The sequence below is a fragment of the Pristiophorus japonicus genome, chromosome 9 (genome assembly GCF_044704955.1).
Source record: "Pristiophorus japonicus isolate sPriJap1 chromosome 9, sPriJap1.hap1, whole genome shotgun sequence".
Lineage (NCBI taxonomy): Eukaryota > Metazoa > Chordata > Chondrichthyes > Pristiophoridae > Pristiophorus > Pristiophorus japonicus.
Window position 1 is genome coordinate 78,290,610 of NC_091985.1, and position 17,309 is coordinate 78,307,918.

The window sequence follows — 17,309 nt, forward strand, 5'->3', positions numbered from 1 at the left end:
CTTTTACATCTGCGTCAGGGGCGCATCGGTAAGGGAAACGTTGCACAAGTGCTCGTGATACAAAATGCGAGTTTTGGCAACTTTGGTCCAAGGCCTGGAGCGCTGCGAGGGGCGCCTTGGGAGGGGGAGGGGGAAAAAATTCCAAAAAACATTCCAAAATCATTCACAAGACCCGTAACTATCTAATCGCTGCAAAAAAAAATCAAAAACTTTAACTTACTAATACCTGCAAAAAAGGTAATTACCACTGCTGGCAGGGCTGCACAGACAGGTTTGACCTGTTGCTGTTCTGGCCGTGGCGTACGGTGGAGAGAGAGCCGAAACTCGGATGCAAGCACTTCTCCCCAGCGGCACTTGAAAGCGCCGCCGCAAACAGGTACCCGAGAATCCCGCTCGGACTTTGCGACTGGGTTTTCACCACGGAGGGTCAAACCCGGTCGCAAACCTGCCGAAAATCTGGCCCAAGTCCTTCTGACCTGGCCAACATTTATCCCTCAATCACCACCACAAACAAATTATGTGGTCATTATCTCATGTTTGTGGGAGCTTGCTGTGTGCAAATTGGCTGCCACATTTCCTACATTACAACAGTGACTACACTTCAAAAGTACTTCATTAGCTGTAAAGCGCTTTGGGATGTCCTGAGGTTGTGAAAGTTGTTATGGAAATACAAGTCTTTTTTTCTAAACTGGGCAACTCCTTTAAATGGGTTCAATTCTATGAGTTTATTAACTGTAAAACAATTAATGTGTTTCTAATACAGATACTCATACTTCAAAGTTGCAATAATTTCAAAATAACTGTCACCTTCACAGTCCAAAGTGCAGGAAAAAAAGGAATATCACTGGGGGGGAAAAAAACTCATGGGTCTCAGCATTGTATAAGAATTACTATATGCTTGGGGCTTTCTTACTGGTTGTAAGGCAAATGCACTATGTGGTTGAATTTCGAGGGACTGCCTATGATAATACTGATAAGATTGATGCTAGTTTCATTCACTGGTCTATGTTGAGCTAGTGAATCACCCAGGGCTGTACTATGAAACCTGCAATGGGTCTGTGCATGGCTAAAAATAGGAGAAGAGAATAAATAGGTTTCCAGATCACAATCCATTTACTCCTGCTGGAAAGTCAGAAGAAGACAGGATGGAGCTCATCTGGTACCTTCCCAACAACCTGCTGACAAGGTATAAGTTTTCAATTGAAGGCTATTTGGTAAACATATTGGATGGTTGCTAGCACCTGCAGTTCTGCATTTTATCACCCATGACTGAATTTCTTTGGCAGGGGAGTAAATAAGAGAAGAAACAAAACATCGTGCAAAAATAATTTCCACATACCTGGAAACTGATTTTCTACGTGATCTTCATGCAGCGAGAGATTTCTCAGGTCACTTCCCAAAGTGGTGGACAATGCATGGACCAAACACGAGCGAGAAAGGCAAGGCGAAAAAAAGGAGTTGGGGGCATTGGGAAAGTCTAACCATGCTCTGCAGGGGGCAGTTTTATAGACGGATCAATGTTTTTGGCTATCTTTTAGTATTTTTCCCTGTTTATGCCCTTAAAGATATAACTTTCTTTTACATATTTACATTGCCTTGCTTTTTGTCTTGGTATACCTGTCAATAATGCAGGTTTTAGAAAATAAAGCAAAAACAGTTAAAAAGTTTTGAAAGTAACAGGATCAGATTCAAGATTAACAGCTAGCTGGCACACAGATAAATCTTAACTCACCCCTGCATTATAAGATCACAACAAACTACATACTTTGGAACCTGAATGTTTTGTCAAAAGGGGCTGTGATTCTTTCCACTTTAAAGCATCATCATCAGCATCATCATAGGCAATCTTTCGGATTCAAGGATGACTTGTTTCCACTCAAAGTGAGTTCTCAGGTGACTGAGTCGTCCAATGGAGGACCTACAGTCTCTGTCACAGGTGGGGCAGACAGTGGTTGAAGGAAAGGGTGGGTGGGGAGCCTGGGTTGACGCACGCTCATTACGTTGTTCACATTTGGTTTCTGCTTGTTCTCGGCGATGGGACTCAAGGTGCTCAGCACCCTCCCGGGTGGTCATGGGCCAGGGATTCCCAGGAATCAATGGGGATGTTGCACTTTGTCAAGGAGGTTTTGAGGGTGTCCTTGAAGCGTTTCCTCTGCCCACCTGGGGCTCGCTTGCCGAGTCGAAGCTCCACGTAGAACACTTGCTTTGGGAGTCCCATGTCGGGCATGTGGACGATGTGGCCCGCCCAACGGAGCTGATCGAATGTGGTCAATGCTTCGATGCTAGGGATGTTGGCCTGAGCGACAACATTAATGGTGGTGCTTCTGTCCTGCCAATGGATTTGCAGGATCTTGTGGAGGCAGCGCTGGTGGTACTTCTCCAGCGTTTTGAGGTGTCTGCTGTATATAGTCCACGTCTCTAAGCCATGTAGGAGGGCCAGTATCACCACTGCCTTGTCGACTATAAGCTTGGTGCCGGATTTGAAGTCCTGGTCTTCAAACATTCTCTTCCTTAGGAGACCAAAGGCTGCGCTGGCACACTGGAGGCGGTGTTCGACTTCGTCATCAATGTCTGCTCTTGCTGACAGTAGGCTCCAGAGGTATGGAAAATGGTCCACGTTGTCCAAATCCTTGTCGTGGATTTTGATAATCTGGCGGGGGGGGCAGTGCTGTGTGGTGGGGTCAGGTTGGTAGAGGGCCTTTGTCTTCCGGATGTTTAGCGTAAGGCCCATGCTCTCATACGCCTCGGTGAAGGTGTTGATGATGGCTTGGAGTTCGGCCTCCAAGTGTGCGCAGACGCAAGCGTCATCTGCCTACTGTAGTTCAATGACAGAGGATGGGACAACCTTGGATCTGGCTTGGAGGTGGCGGAGGTTGAACAGATTCCCATCTGGTCTATAATTTAGCTCCACTCCAGCAGGGAGTTTGCTAACGGTGAGATGTAGCATTGTAGCAAGGAAGATCGAAAAGAGCATTGGTGCGATGACACAGCCTTGCTTGACCCCGGTCCGGACGTGGATTGGGTCTGTGGTGGATCCATTGGTCAGGATCACGGCTTGCGTGTCATCATGGTAAAGTAACCATGCCTAGATAAGCACCAAGAAGTTTACCGATGCTTTTTGGTGGTTAAACTGCTGAAATGCTTTTGAAGCAGAATATTTAAATGCTTCAATTTAAAAAAAATCCAATTTAGATTTGTTACATTTGTGCTAAAATATGTCTAAAGTGAAGGGCACAAGACTTTTTCTATTTCATCACAGTGTCAGCATTAAGTGAACCATCTCAGTTAAGATCGTAGGATCACAATCACAAGATCAAATAAAGGGCCATCAACCCATTTGATCCAATTCTTTCAGATTATTATTCTTAGAATCTTCTCATTTATGCACTGAGCGGTTTGTGAAATTAGTCCAGTATCTTGGCCCCCCAATGGACATTCCTAGCAACCCAGCTATTGGTAACATTTTATGTTTAAAAAAAGATCTCAACATCTGTCCTAAATTTTTCCTTCACATTCCCCGAACTTCTGCCCTCATCTTGCTGGATTTCTTTCAGAAGAAACCAAATTGAAACTGTCCAATTAATACAAAACCATACAATCAGCAGCGAGAAAGATTTACATCCCATCAGAATTGTTTTTCAAACTTCTACAGTCAACATTCTATAAAGCAGACAAAAGCTCTGTAAAGCTGGTACAACAAAGTTTGAAATTCTGCACTATTATGAAGCTACTAGAGAGAATTGGATTTTTTTAAATCATTTTTTAAAAACAAAAGAAATATATAAAAAGAACTACATCGTCAGGAAATCTAAAGCCTTAACTTTGTCTCTTAACAATAGTATAGTTATCTGGTTAAATACTAGTTTGGTTATGCTGCACATTTTCTTCTATCTGGACCCACTTCATAATAAGATTACAGAGTACTAAAAGTCCTTAATGCCATATAAATCACAGTGCAGAAAGAAACCATTCAGCCCATTCTGTGCCTGTTCTCTGAAAGAGTTATCCACTTTGTCTCATTCCTCTGACCCTTCTCCAAATGCAATATTCTTTATTTTCAAATGTATATCCACTTCTCGTTTAAAAGCGATTGTGGATTCTGGTCGAGAAATCCGCATCTTAACAAGCCTTTGAGTAATAAAATAATCCCGACTTCCCCCTTCATTCATTTGGTGATGACCTTGAATTTATGGCCTCCATAGAAACATAGAAAATAGGTGCAGGAGTAGGCCATTCGGCTCTTCAAGCCTGCACCACCATTCAATAAGATCATGGCTGATCATCACCTCACTATCCCTTTCCTGCTTTCTCTCCATACCCCTTGATCCCTTTATTTAGCCGTAAGGGCCATATCTAACTCCCTCTTGAATATATCCAATGAACTGGCATCAACAACTCTCTGCGGTAGAAAATTCCACAGGTTAACAACTCTGTGAAGAAGTTTCTCCTCATCTCGGTCCTAAATAGCTTACTCCTTATCCTTAGACTGTGTCCCCTGGTTCTGGACTTCCCCAACATCGGAAATATTCTTCCTGCATCTAACCTGTCCAGTCCCATCAGTATTTTATGTATTTCTATGAGATCCCCTCTCATTCTTCTAAACTCCAGTGAATACAGGCCCAGTTGATCCAGTCTCTCCTTACATGTCAGTCCTGCCATCCCGGGAATCAGTCTGGTGAACCTTTGCTGCACTCCCGCAATAGCAAGAACGTCCTTCCTCAGGTTAGGAGACCAAAACTGAACACAATATTCCAGGTGTGGCCTCACCAAGGCCCTGTACAACTGCAGTAAGACCTCCCTGCTCCTATATTCAAATCTGCTGGCTATGAAGGCCAACATGCCATTTGCCTTCTTCACCACCTGCTGTAACTGCATGCCAACTTTCAATGACTGATGTACCATGACACCCAGGTCTCGTTGCACCTCCCCTTTTCCTAATCTGTTGCCATTCAGATAATATTCTGCCCTCGTGTTTTTGCCACCAAAGTGGATAACCTCATATTTATCCACATTATACTGCATCTGCCATGCATTTTGCTCACTCACCTAACTTGTCCAAGTCACCCTGCAGCCTCTTAGCATCCTCCTCGCTGCTCACACCACCACCCAGCTTAGTGTCATCTGCAAACTTGGGAGATATTAAACTCAATTCCTTCATCTAAATCATTGATGTATATTGTAAATAGCTGGGGTCCCAGCACTGAGCCCTGCGGCACCCCACTAGTTACTGCCTGCCATTCTGAAAAGGACCCGTTTATCCCGACTCTCTGCTTCCTGTCTGCCAAACAGTTCTCTACCCACGTCAATACATTACCCCCAATACCATGTGCTTTAATTTTGCACACCAATCTCTTGTGTGGGACCTTGTCAAGAGCCTTTTGAAAGTCCAAATACACCACATCCACTGGTTCTCCCGTGTCCACTCTACCAGTTACATCCTAAAAAAATTCTAGAAGATGTGTCAAGCATGATTTCCCTTTCATAAATCCACGCTGACTGGGCTGATCCTGTCACTGCTTTCCAAATGCGCTGCTATTTTATCTTTACTAATTGATTCCAACATTTTCCCCACTACTGATGTCAGGCTAACCGGTCTATAATTCCCCGTTTTCTCTCCCCCTCCTTTTTTTAAAAAGTGGTGTTACATTAGCTACCCTCCAGTCCACAGGAACAGATCCAGAGTCAATAGACTGCTGGAAAATGATCACCAATGCATCCACTATTTCTAGGGCCACTTCCTTAAGTACTCTGGGATGCAGACTATCAGGCTCTGGGGATTTATCGGCCTTCAATCCCATCAATTTCCCTAACACAATTTTCTGACCAATAAGGATTTCCTTCAATTTCTCCTTCTCACTAGGCCCTCTGTCCCCTAGTATTTCCGGAAGGTTATTTCTGTCTTCCTTAGTGAAGAAAGAACCAAAGTATTTGTTCAATTGGTCTGCCATTTCTTTGTTCCCCATTTTAAATTCAACTGATTCTGATTGCAAGGGACCTATGTTTGTCTTCACTAATCTTTTTTTCTTCACATATCTATAAAAGCTTTTGCAGTCAGTTTTTATGTTCCCAGCAAGCTTCCTCTCATACTCTATTTTCCCCCTCCTAATTAAACCCTTTGTCCTCCTCTGCTGAATTCTAAATTTCTCCCAGTCCTCAGGTTTGCTGCTTTTTCTGGCCAATTCTTCTTTGGATTTAACACTAGCTTTAATTTCGCTTGTTAGCCATGGTTGAGCCACCTTCCCAGTTTTATTTTTACTCCAGACCAGGATGTACAACTGTTGAAGTTCATCCATGTGATCTTTAAATGTTTGCCATTGCCTAGCCACCATCAACCCTTTAAGTATCATTCGCCAGTCTATTCTAGCCAGTTCACGTCTCATACCATCGAAATTACCTTTCTCTAAGTTCAGGACCCTAGTCTCTGAATTAGCTGTGTCATTCTCCATCATAATAAAGAATTCTACCATATTATGGTCACTCTTTCCCAAGGGGCCTCACACAACAAGATTGCTAATTAGTCCTTTCTCATTACACATCACCCAGTCTAGGATGGCCAGCCCTCTAGTTGGTTCCTCGACATATTGGTCTAGAAAACCATCCCTAATACACTCCAGGAAATCCCCCTCCACCGTATTGCTATCAATTTGGTTAGCCCAATCTATAAGTAGATTAAAGTCGCCCATGATAACTGCTGTACCCTTATTGCATGCATCCTTAATTTCTTGTTTGATGCTGTCCCCAACCTCACTACTACTGTTTGGTGGTCTGTACACAACTTCCACCAGCGTTTTCTGCCCTTTGGTATTTCGCAGCTCTACCCATACAAATTCCACATCATCCAAGCTAATGTCCTTTCTTACTATTGCGTTAATTTCCTCTTTAACCAGCAACGCTACCCCACCTCCTTTTCCTTTGTCTATCCTTCCTGAATGTTGAATACCCCTGGATGTTGAATTCCAAGCCTTGGTCACCTTGGAGCCATGTCTCCATAATACCAATTATATCATATTTGTTAATAGCTGCCTGCGGTTAATTCCTCCACCTTATTACGAATACTCCTGACATTGAGGCACACAGCCTTCAGGCTTGTCTTTTTAAACACACTTTGCCACTTTAGAATTTTACTGTCATGTGGCCCTTTTTGATTTTTGTCTTGGGTTTCTCTGCCCTCTACTTTTACTTTTCTTCTTTCTATCTTTTGCTTCTGCCCCCATTCTACTTCCCTGTCTCCCTACATAGGTTCCCATCCCCCTGCCATAGTAGTTTAACCCCTCCCCAACAGCACTAGCAAACACTCCCTCTAGGACACTGGTTCCGGTCCTGTCCAGGTGCAGACCGTCCGGCTTGTACCGGTCCCACCTCCCCCAGAACCGGCTCCAATAGCCCAGGAATTTGAATCCCTCCCCCTTGCACCATTCCTCAAGCCACGTATTCATCTGAGCTATCCTGCTCTCACTAACACGTGGCACTGGTAGCAATCCTGAGATTACTACCTTTGAGGTCCTACTTTTTAATTTAACTCCTAACTCCCTAAATTCAGCTTGTAGGACCTCATCCCATTTTGTACCTATATGCACTACGACAACTGGCTGGTCACCCTCCCCCTCCAAAATGTCCTGCAGCCGCTCCGAGCCATCCTTGATCCTTGCACCAGGGAGGGAACATATCATCCTGGCATCTCGATTGCGGCCACAGAAATGTCAATCGATTACCCTTACAATAGAATCCCCGACCACTATAGCTCTCCCATTCTTTTTCCTGCCCTTCTGTGCAGCAGAGCCACCCACAGTGCCATGAACTTGGCTGCTGCTGCCCTCCCCTGGTGAATCATCCCCCCCAACAGCACCCAAGGCGGTGTATCTGTTTTGGAGGTGGATGACCGCAGGGGACCCCTGCACTACCTTCCTTCCACTGCTCTTCCTGATGGTCACCCATTCCCTATCTACCCGAGTAACCTTTAGCTGTGACGTGACCAACTCACTAAACGTGCTATTCACGATATCCTCAGCATTGTGGATGCTCCAGAGTGAATCCATGCGCAGCTCCAGTGCCGCAATGCGGACTGCCAGGTGCTGCAGCAGGATACACTTCCTGCACATGTAGTCGTCAGGGACACTGGAAGCGCCCGAGTTCCCACATAGCACAGGAGGAGCATGACATGGGTCTGGGCTCTCCTGACATGACTTCACCCTTAAGTTAACTTAATTTGACAACAATGCCAAAGGTTACCTACTGATAAAGGAAAAGAAAATGAAGAAAAACTATTCACCAATCACCAGCCAATCACTTACCCCCTTGGCTGTGACGTCACCCTTCGATTACTTTTTGCTTGTTTTTTGCCTTAGTGAGTCGTCGAGGAGGTGGCGCACGAGTCTGGGGAGGCCTACAAAGGCCCAACAGTCGTAGGGCAGCGGTGAGTCGTCGAGGAGGCGGTGCGGGACTCCGGGGAGGCCTACAAAGGCCCAACAGTCGGAGGGCAGCTGTGAGTCGTCGAGGAGGCGGTGCGGGATTCCGGGGAGGCCTACAAAGGCCCAACAGTCGGAGGGCAGCGGTGAGTCGTCGAGGAGGCAACGCGGGAGTCCGCGGTGCAGGACTCCGGGGAGGCCTACAAAGGCCCAACAGTCGGAGTGCAGCGGTGAGTCGTCGAGGAGGCGCGCGGGAGTCCGGGGAGGCCTATAAAGGCCCAACAGTCGGAGGAGCAGTGGTGAGTCTTCGAGGAGGCTAGCTGGTGCAGAGAGAAGGCAAAAAAGCAAAAATAAATCAAAGGGTGATGTCACCGCCAAGGGGGTAAGTGATTGGTGAGTAGTTTTTCTTCTTTTTCTTTTATCAGTCGGTAACCTCCAGTTACCAACTCACCAACCAGTGGAAATTGTTTTTCCTGATTTACTTTGTCAAAACCTCTATTTGATCTCCACTTAACCCTCTTTATTCTAATGAATCAAGGCCCAGTTTCTCCACTCTTTTCTCATAACAAAAACTCTTCATCCTTGGCATCATCTGTGAACTTCTTTTGCACCCTCTCCATGGTCCTGACAACCTTTCTAAAGTAAGTTGCCCAAAACTGCACAAAACATTCTATTTGCATCCTAACCAATGATTTGTATACATTTACCATCACCTATTACCTTTTGTACAATATGCCCCTAACCATGATCCTAGACACATTTTTACAGCTTTACCAACTTCTCCTGCTTGTACCTGAATCACTAAGTTTCGCTGCTCCTCTATTGCTTTTAAAGTTTGACCACTTTTGTCCTCTGTGCTTCCTCTTCTACCCAAAATGTATCATCTCATCTTTCTCTAAATTAAATTTCATCAGGCATCTAGCTGTCCAAATTATTAATTTGTCCATGTCCTTCATAAGTTGCTTATAATCCTCTTCACTGTAAACCAGGTTCCCTATTTTTGGGATGTCTGCAAGTTTTGATATTGTGCCTTCTCTATCGAAGTCCAGATCACCCATACTGTTTTTACCTATTTTATCGGGGCAAGTTTTTTTTTATTCGTTCATGGGATCTGGGCACGCTGGCAAGGCCAGCATTTATTGCTCATCCCTAATTTCCCTTAAGAAGATGGCAGTGAGCCATCTATATTTAAGGTGGAGATACAGATTTCTGAGTAATAAGGGAGTGAAGGGTTATGGGGAGCGGGCAGGAAAGTGGAGCTGAGCCTAAGATCAGATCAGCTTTGCTCTTATTGAATGGCAGAGCAGGCTTGAGGGGCCAAATAGCCTTCTCCTATTTTTTATGTTCTTATATTCTTGAACTGCTGCAGTCCGTGTGGTGAAGGTACTCCCACAGTACTGTTAGGGAGCGAGTTCCAGAATTCTGACCCAATGGCGATATACTTCCAGGTGAGGATGGCATGTAACTTGGAGAGGAACGCAGAGGGGTTGTGTTCCCATGTGCCTGCTGCTCTTGACCTTCTAGGGGATAGGTGCCATGAGTTTGTGAGGTGCTGCCGAAGAAGCCTTGGCAAGTTGCTGCAGTGCATCTTGTAGATGGTACACACTGCAGCCACGGTGCGCCAGTGGTGGAGGGAGTGAATGTTTAAGGTGGTGGATGGGGTGCCAATCAAGCGAGCTGCTTTGCTCTAGATGGTATCGAGCTTCTTGAGTGTTGCTGGAGCTGCACTTATCCAGGAATGTGAACAATATTCCATCACACTCCTGACTTATGCTTTGTAGATGGTGGAAAGACTTTGGGGAGTCAGGTGGTGAGACACACGCTGCAGAATACCCAGCCTCTGACCTGCTCTTGGTGCCACAGTATTTATGTGGCTGGTCCAGTTAAGTTTCTGGTCAATGGTGACCCCTAGGATGTTGACAGTGGGGGATTTGGCGATGGTAATGCCGTTGAATGTCATGAGGTGGTGGTTAGATTCTTGTTTGTTGGAGATAATCCTTGCCCGGCACTTGTGTGGTGCGAATGTAACTTGCCACTTATCAGCCCAAGCCTGAATGTTGTCCAGGTCTTGCTGCATGCGGGCATGGACTGCTCCATTATCTGAGGAGTTGCGAATAGCACTGAACACTGTGCCGTCATCAGCAAACATACCCATTTCTGACCTTATGATGGAGGGAAAGTCACTGATGATGGTTGGGCCGAGGACACTGTCCTGAAGAAATCCTGCAGCGATGTCCTGGGACTGTGATGATTGACCTCCAATCACCACAACCATCTTCCTTTGTGCTAGGTATGACTCCAGCCAGTGGAGAGTTCCCACTGACTTCAGTTGTACTAGCGCTCCTTTATACCACACTCGGTCAAATGTTGCCTTGATGCCAAGGGCAGTCACTTTTGCCTCACCTCTGAAATTCAGTTCATTTGGCCATGTTTGGACCAAGGCTGTAATGAGGTGGCATACAAACTAGGCATCGGTGAGCAGGTTATCGGTGAGTAAGTGCCACTTGATAACACTGTCAATGACACCTTCCATCAATTTCCCGATGATTGAGAGTAGACTGATGGGGCAGTAATTGGCCGAATTGAATTTGTCCTGGTTTTTGTAGACAGGACATACCTAGGCAGTTTCCCATTGTCGGATAGATGCCAGTGTTGTAGCTGTACTGGAACAGCTTGGCTAGAGGCATGGTTATTTCTAGAGCACACGTCTTCAGCACGACAGCTGGGATGTTGTCGGGGGCCATAGCCAGTGCGTTAAGCCGTTTCTTGATATCACGTGGAGTGAATTGAATTGGCTGAAGATTGGCTTCCGTGATGGTGGGGACCTCAAGAGGTTGTCGATATGGATTATCTACTTGGCACATCTTGCTGAAGATGGTTGCAAACACTTGCACCCGCGTGCTGGGCTCTGCCATCATTGAGGATGGGGATATTCATGGAACCTACTTCTCCAGTTAGTTGTTTAATTGTCCACCACCATTCACGACTGAATGTGGCAGGTCTGCAGTTTTGATTTGCTCCCTTGATTGTTGGATCGCTTAGCTCTGTCTACAGCATGCTGCTTTCGGTTATTTAGCATGCATTGCAGCTGCACCTGTGTTGCAGCACCCCCAGGTTGGCACCTCATTTTTAGATACACCTGGTGCTGCTCCTGACACACACTTCTGCACTCCTCATTGAACCAGGGTTGGTTCCCTGGCCGGATGGTAATGATAGACTGAGGGATAGGCCAGGCCATCAGGTTACAGATTGTGGTGGAACACAAATCTGCAGCTGCTGATGGCCCACAGCACTGCATGGATGCCAGTACTGAAGCCACCAGACCTATACCAATTAGCACGATGGTAGCGCCACACAACATGATGGAGAGTGTCCTCAGTGTGAAGACGGGACTTCGTCTCCACAAGGATTGTGCGGGGGGGGCGGGGGGGGAATCATTGCTACCAATCGTGTCATGGACAGATGCATTTTCGACTAGACTGGTGAAGACGAAGTCAAGTAGGTTTTTCCCTCATGTTGGTTCTCTCACCAAATGCCGCAGGCCCAGTCTGGCAGCTATGTACTTCAGGACTCGGTCAGTTCGGTCAGTAGTGGTGCTACCGAGCCACTCTTGATGGGCATGGAAGTCCCCCGCACAAAGTCCATTCTGTGTCCTTACTACCCCTCAGTGCTTCTTCCAAGTGGTGTTGAACATGAAAGAGTACTGATTCATCAGCTGAGGGAGGGCGGTAGGTGGTAATCAGCAGGACGCTTCCTTGTCCATGCTTGACCTGAAGCCATGAGACTTCATGGGATCCAGAGTCAATGTTGAGGACTCCCAGGGTCACTCCCTCCCGACTGTATACCACTGTATCGTAACCCCTGGTGGGTCTGTTCAGCCAGTGGGACAAGACATACCTAGGGATGGTGATGGAGGCGCCTGGGACATTGTCTGAAAGGTATGGTTCTGTGAGTATGACTATGTCAGGCATGACGAGTCTGTGGGACAGCTCTCCCAATTTTGGTACAATTCCCCGGATGTTGGTGAGGAGGACTTTGCAGGGTCGACGGTGCTGTGTGTGCTATTGTCATGTCCATAGCCAATGCCGAGGTGGATGACATATGGACATCCAGTTATATTCTTCTTGTAGTTTCTCGTAGCAGTTTGTTAAAACTGGGTGACTTGCTAGGCCATTTCAGAGGGCAGTTAAGAGTCAACCATATTGCTGTGGATCTGGAGTCACATATAGATCTGACTAGGTAAGGACATCAGATTTCCTTCCCCGAAGGGCATTAGTGAACCATATGGGTTTTTACGACAATCCGATAGTTTCATGGTCACCATCACTGATTCTGACCAACAGATCCAATTCATGTACGGACTAGGGTTAAGCAAGGCTGTCTCATCGCACCAACACTCTTCTCGATCTTCCTTGCTGCAATGCTCCATCTTACCCGCAGTAAGCTCCCCGCTGGAGTTGAGCTAATCTACAGAACAAATGGGAATGGTTCAACCTCCGTCGCCTGCAGACCAGATCCACGGTCGTCCCATCCTCTCATTGAATTACAGTATGCAGATGAGACTTGTGTCTGCGCACACTCGGAGGCCGAACTCCAAACCATCGTCAACACCTTCACCGTAGTGTACGAGAGCATGAGCCTTACACTAATATCCAAGACAACGGTCCTCTGCCAATCTGCCCCCGCCACATAGTACTGCCCCCCGATTATCAAAATCTACTATGATGCCTTGGACTACATGTACCATTTTCCACACCTCGGGAGCCTACTGTCAAACAAGAACAGATGTCGATAACTAGGTCCAACACCGCCTTCAGTGTGCCAGCGCAGCCTTCAGTTGCCTGAGGAAGTGTGTTTGAAGACCAGGATCTCAAACCCGGCACCAAGCTCATGGTCTACAGAGCAGCAGTGATACCCGCCCTCCTTGTTCTTATGTTCCTATATGCTTCAGAGACATGGACTATATACAGCAGATACATCAAAGCACTGGAGATGTACCACCAATGCTGCCTCCGCAAGATCCTGCAAATCCATTGGCAGGATAGGCGCACCAACATCAGTGTTCTTGCTCAGGCCAACATCCTCAGCATCGAAGCATTGACAACACTCGATCAGCTCCTATGGACGGGCCACGTCGTCCGCATACCCGATACTCCCAAAACAAGCTTCCTACTCGGAGCTCCGACATGGCAAACAAGCCCCAGATGGGCAGAGGAAACACTTCAAGGACATCCTCAAGGCTTCCTTGAAAAAGTGTCACATCCCCACCGACACTGGGAATCCCTGGCCCAAGACCGCTCAAAATGGAAGAGAAGAATCCGGGAAGGCGCCAAACACCTCGAGTCTCTTCGCCGAGAGCAAGCGGAGACCAACGCAAACAACGGAAGGAGCGCACGACAACCCAAGCACCCCAACCAACCGACCCTTTAACCAATGTCCCGTCTGCCCCACCTGTGACAGAGATTGTAGGTCCTGCATCGGACTCATCAGTCAGCTGAGAACTCATTTTTAGTGTCGACTCCGAGGGACTGCCTAAGAATAATAATTATTGATTCTAGCTTTTTATTCCAGATATATTTAATGAACTAAATTAAAATTCCCCCGCTGTCGTCGTGGGATTTGAACTCGTGTCTCTGGCTCATTAGTTCAGGCCTCTGGATTACTAGTAGAGTACCATTACCACTATGCTATTGAAATATAACCGGAGTTATCTTCCTATCTCATTGGAAATGTGTTTTTCCTAGTCAGTTTTAAGTTTTCAAATCTTCTCCATTTCAAACTTAATTATGTTACGGTCGCTGATTCCTAGACATTCACCCACTGTTACTTGCTCCATTTCATTTGCTAGAACTAGACCCAGAGGTGTGCCTCTTGCCTTGTTGAATTAAAAACATACTAGATCTAGAAAGCAGCCCTAGACATAGTGTAGCAAATATCCACTTCTTTATAATTTACATTAATCTTACCCCAATCTATCTCTGGAAAGTTAAGTCAAACACTGTTATGTTCCTACATTCTCCAATTTGTCTGCATATCTTTTCCTCTATTTCTTTTCCAATGATTAACGGTGTATAATATATTTCCAGTGGAGCAACAGTTCCCATCCTCATCCTTAAATCTAACCAAAAAGATTCAGCTTGTGTACCATCCCCATATCTCGAATGCTGTAATGGATTCTCTGATCAACACTGCCACCCCTTCTCCCTTTTTTCCTACTCTATCCTCTATCTACTCCACAAATGTTCAGTTCCCAGTCTTTCCCTGTCCAAAGCCTAAGCTACATCTCTGTTGGGGTTATTATATCATATTCTTCCACACAATGTGTGTCTCTGGCTGACCCGTTTTATTCACAATCCTTTGTGCATTTACGTGCAACTCAAACCTCCCTCTGTCCATTTGGCTATATTATTAATTTTACTCCCTCCTCTTTCTGTTTGCTTTTCTCTTATCTTTGCAATAGTCTTTGTCTCGTTCACAGTTTCCTCGTCAACAACTTACATTTATATAGGATCTTTAATGTAGTAAAACATCCCAAGGTTCTTCACAGGAGCGTTATCAAACAAAATTTAACACCGAGCCATACAAGGAGATAATAGGGCAGATGACCATAAGCTTGGTTAAAGAACTAAATTTTAAGGAGCGACTTAAAGGAGGAAAGAGAGGTAGAGAAGTTAAGGAAGGGAGTTCCAGAGCTTAGGGTTTTGGCAGCTGAAGGCGGTCAATGGTGGAGCAATTAAAAGTGGGGATGCGCAGGAGGCCAGAACTGGATGAGCGCAGAGATCTCGGAGGGTTGTAGGGCTGGAGAAGGTTACAGAGATAGGGAGGCCATGGAGGGATTTGAAAAGGATGAGAATTTTAAAATCAAGGTGCTGCTCAACCGGGAGTCAATGTAGATCAGCAACAGAATTTTGTGCGAGTTAGGATATGGGCAGCAAAGTTTTGGAAGAGCTTAAGTTTATGGAAGGTGGAAGGTCTAATCAATATTTATTTGGAGGAAATTTCTGCTCATCCAGTACTGGATGGTGGTCAAGCAGTCTAACAATTTAGAAACAGTGATGGTGAGGTAGAGCTGGGTGTCGTCCACATACATGTGGAAACTGACTATGTGTTATCGTATGATGTCGCCGAGGGGCGGGAAGTGGATGAAAAATAAGAGGGTGCCAAGGATAGATCCTTGGGAGATGTATACATAGAAGAGAAGCTATTGCAGGTGATTCTCTGGCTACAACTAGGATAAGAATGGAAATAGGCGAGTGTAGTTTCACCCAGCTGGACGACAGAGAAGAGGTGTTGGAGGAGGATGGTGTGGTCAACCATGTTGAAAGCTGCAGACAGATCAAGAAGGGCGAAGAGGGATAGTATACCACGGTCACAGCCTCTGTATTTAAAGTGAATATTGGCACATCCTAAATGACATTTTCATTCAGTTGATTGCTCACTTGTGAAAGTCCTTTAAAGTTTGCTATCACTGAGTCATCAGTTCATATTTACTCAGCCACCAATGTAGCCAATATATTCATGTGCCAATATAAGAAATGCTCCTATATTTAGGAGCTATGATGGTTTTCTTGTTACACCAAATGCAATTTTATGGTTGTATTGTCTAATAGTAGATCTCAAAGCAATTTAAAATGCTCTTATTGTCTTGTGCTTTCTTAATTCTCTGTCCCATTCCAAGAAGAACGTGTTCACTCCCACACTGAACACCAATTAACAGTAGTTTTTTTAGTGAAGTACGGCCTACAACAGATTGAAAAAAAAAATACATTGGACAACATCTATTATGGGCACATGTCACGTACCATTTTCACTATTTCAGGATAGGCTTGTTCAAGAAGCACACCTCTATTTGAGGTGAGGAAATCCACCAATTCATTCAGGGTTGCTCTTTTGACCTCTTTGCTCTTTAGGTCTGAAACAGAGTCCATGAAATCAAAAATCACACAGCACTGCTGGAGTTTCTGACAGAAGAGGTCATGCTGTTCCGCATTTGGAGCATCTGTAGAAAGAGGAAAATATATATACTAAGTTTAGCATTTTGGCATTTAACCTTTTCTCTGAAAAACCTGTAACAACCACGTGTTTACATTTGGTCCTTTACTGGCAGCCCTTTTGGATTTCAATTCACAAGTCATGACAAAGCGCAAAAATTTCAGCCACTGTTTTGCAAACACTTTTTGTAGTCAGTGCCAATACCTATTTGACCAAGGCGAAGATAAACCTTGCAAATAACTTCACTATTTTAAAGGGGCAGGAAAATCTAAAAGGATTACTTTTAGTTCAAATTGCTCTCCCATTTTGTAGTAGAAAAAAAAATCTACAAGGATCTTAATTTACTTATTTTTTTTAAAAGCATAACATTTTCTGAACTGCGCTTTCTGAATTTAGGGAACATAGGAACAGCAGTACACCATTCAACCTCTCAAGCCTTTCAATTAGATCCAATTGTGGCACATCTAATGCCTTGTACCAATTTAACATTGCATCCTTATTTTTATATTTAATGCCCCATGTTTAAAAAAACAAAGGATTCTCTGCCTTTTTATGGACTTAGCTATTTCCACTAACCTTTAATGACCCTGTAAATATTTATCGGCAAGAGACTCTGAACTAAATACATTTTACCCACTTAACAGCCCTATTATTCGAATTCCAGATACCCTTTACTACTATACAAACTTCAGAATAGTTCTGCATTCGGGGCTGCAATCCATGCATGCAAACACTTTCTAGAAACAGTATTATTGTGTGCAATCAACATGTGAATTCCACGATAATCAAAACCTCATGCATACTCCCTGAGAACTTGGTGCAAATCCTATTAGACAGAGCAAAGGAATTAATGACTTCTTAGAGCCATTTGTGAGCCAGAACTTAGACCATACCTCAACAAAGAGTGTAAAT

General features: G+C 45.0%; 1 protein-coding gene across 1 annotated transcript in view; it reads right to left on the bottom strand.

Annotated features, from left to right (window-relative positions):
- ppp2r5a (protein phosphatase 2, regulatory subunit B', alpha isoform) overlaps positions 1–17,309 on the bottom strand; it is a 277,052-nt gene that overhangs the window by 134,031 nt on the left and 125,712 nt on the right. Inside the window, exon 2 of the mRNA XM_070889507.1 lies at positions 16,208–16,404. Coding sequence (XP_070745608.1) covers positions 16,208–16,404 — 197 coding nt within the window. The remainder of the gene's footprint in view (positions 1–16,207; positions 16,405–17,309) is intronic.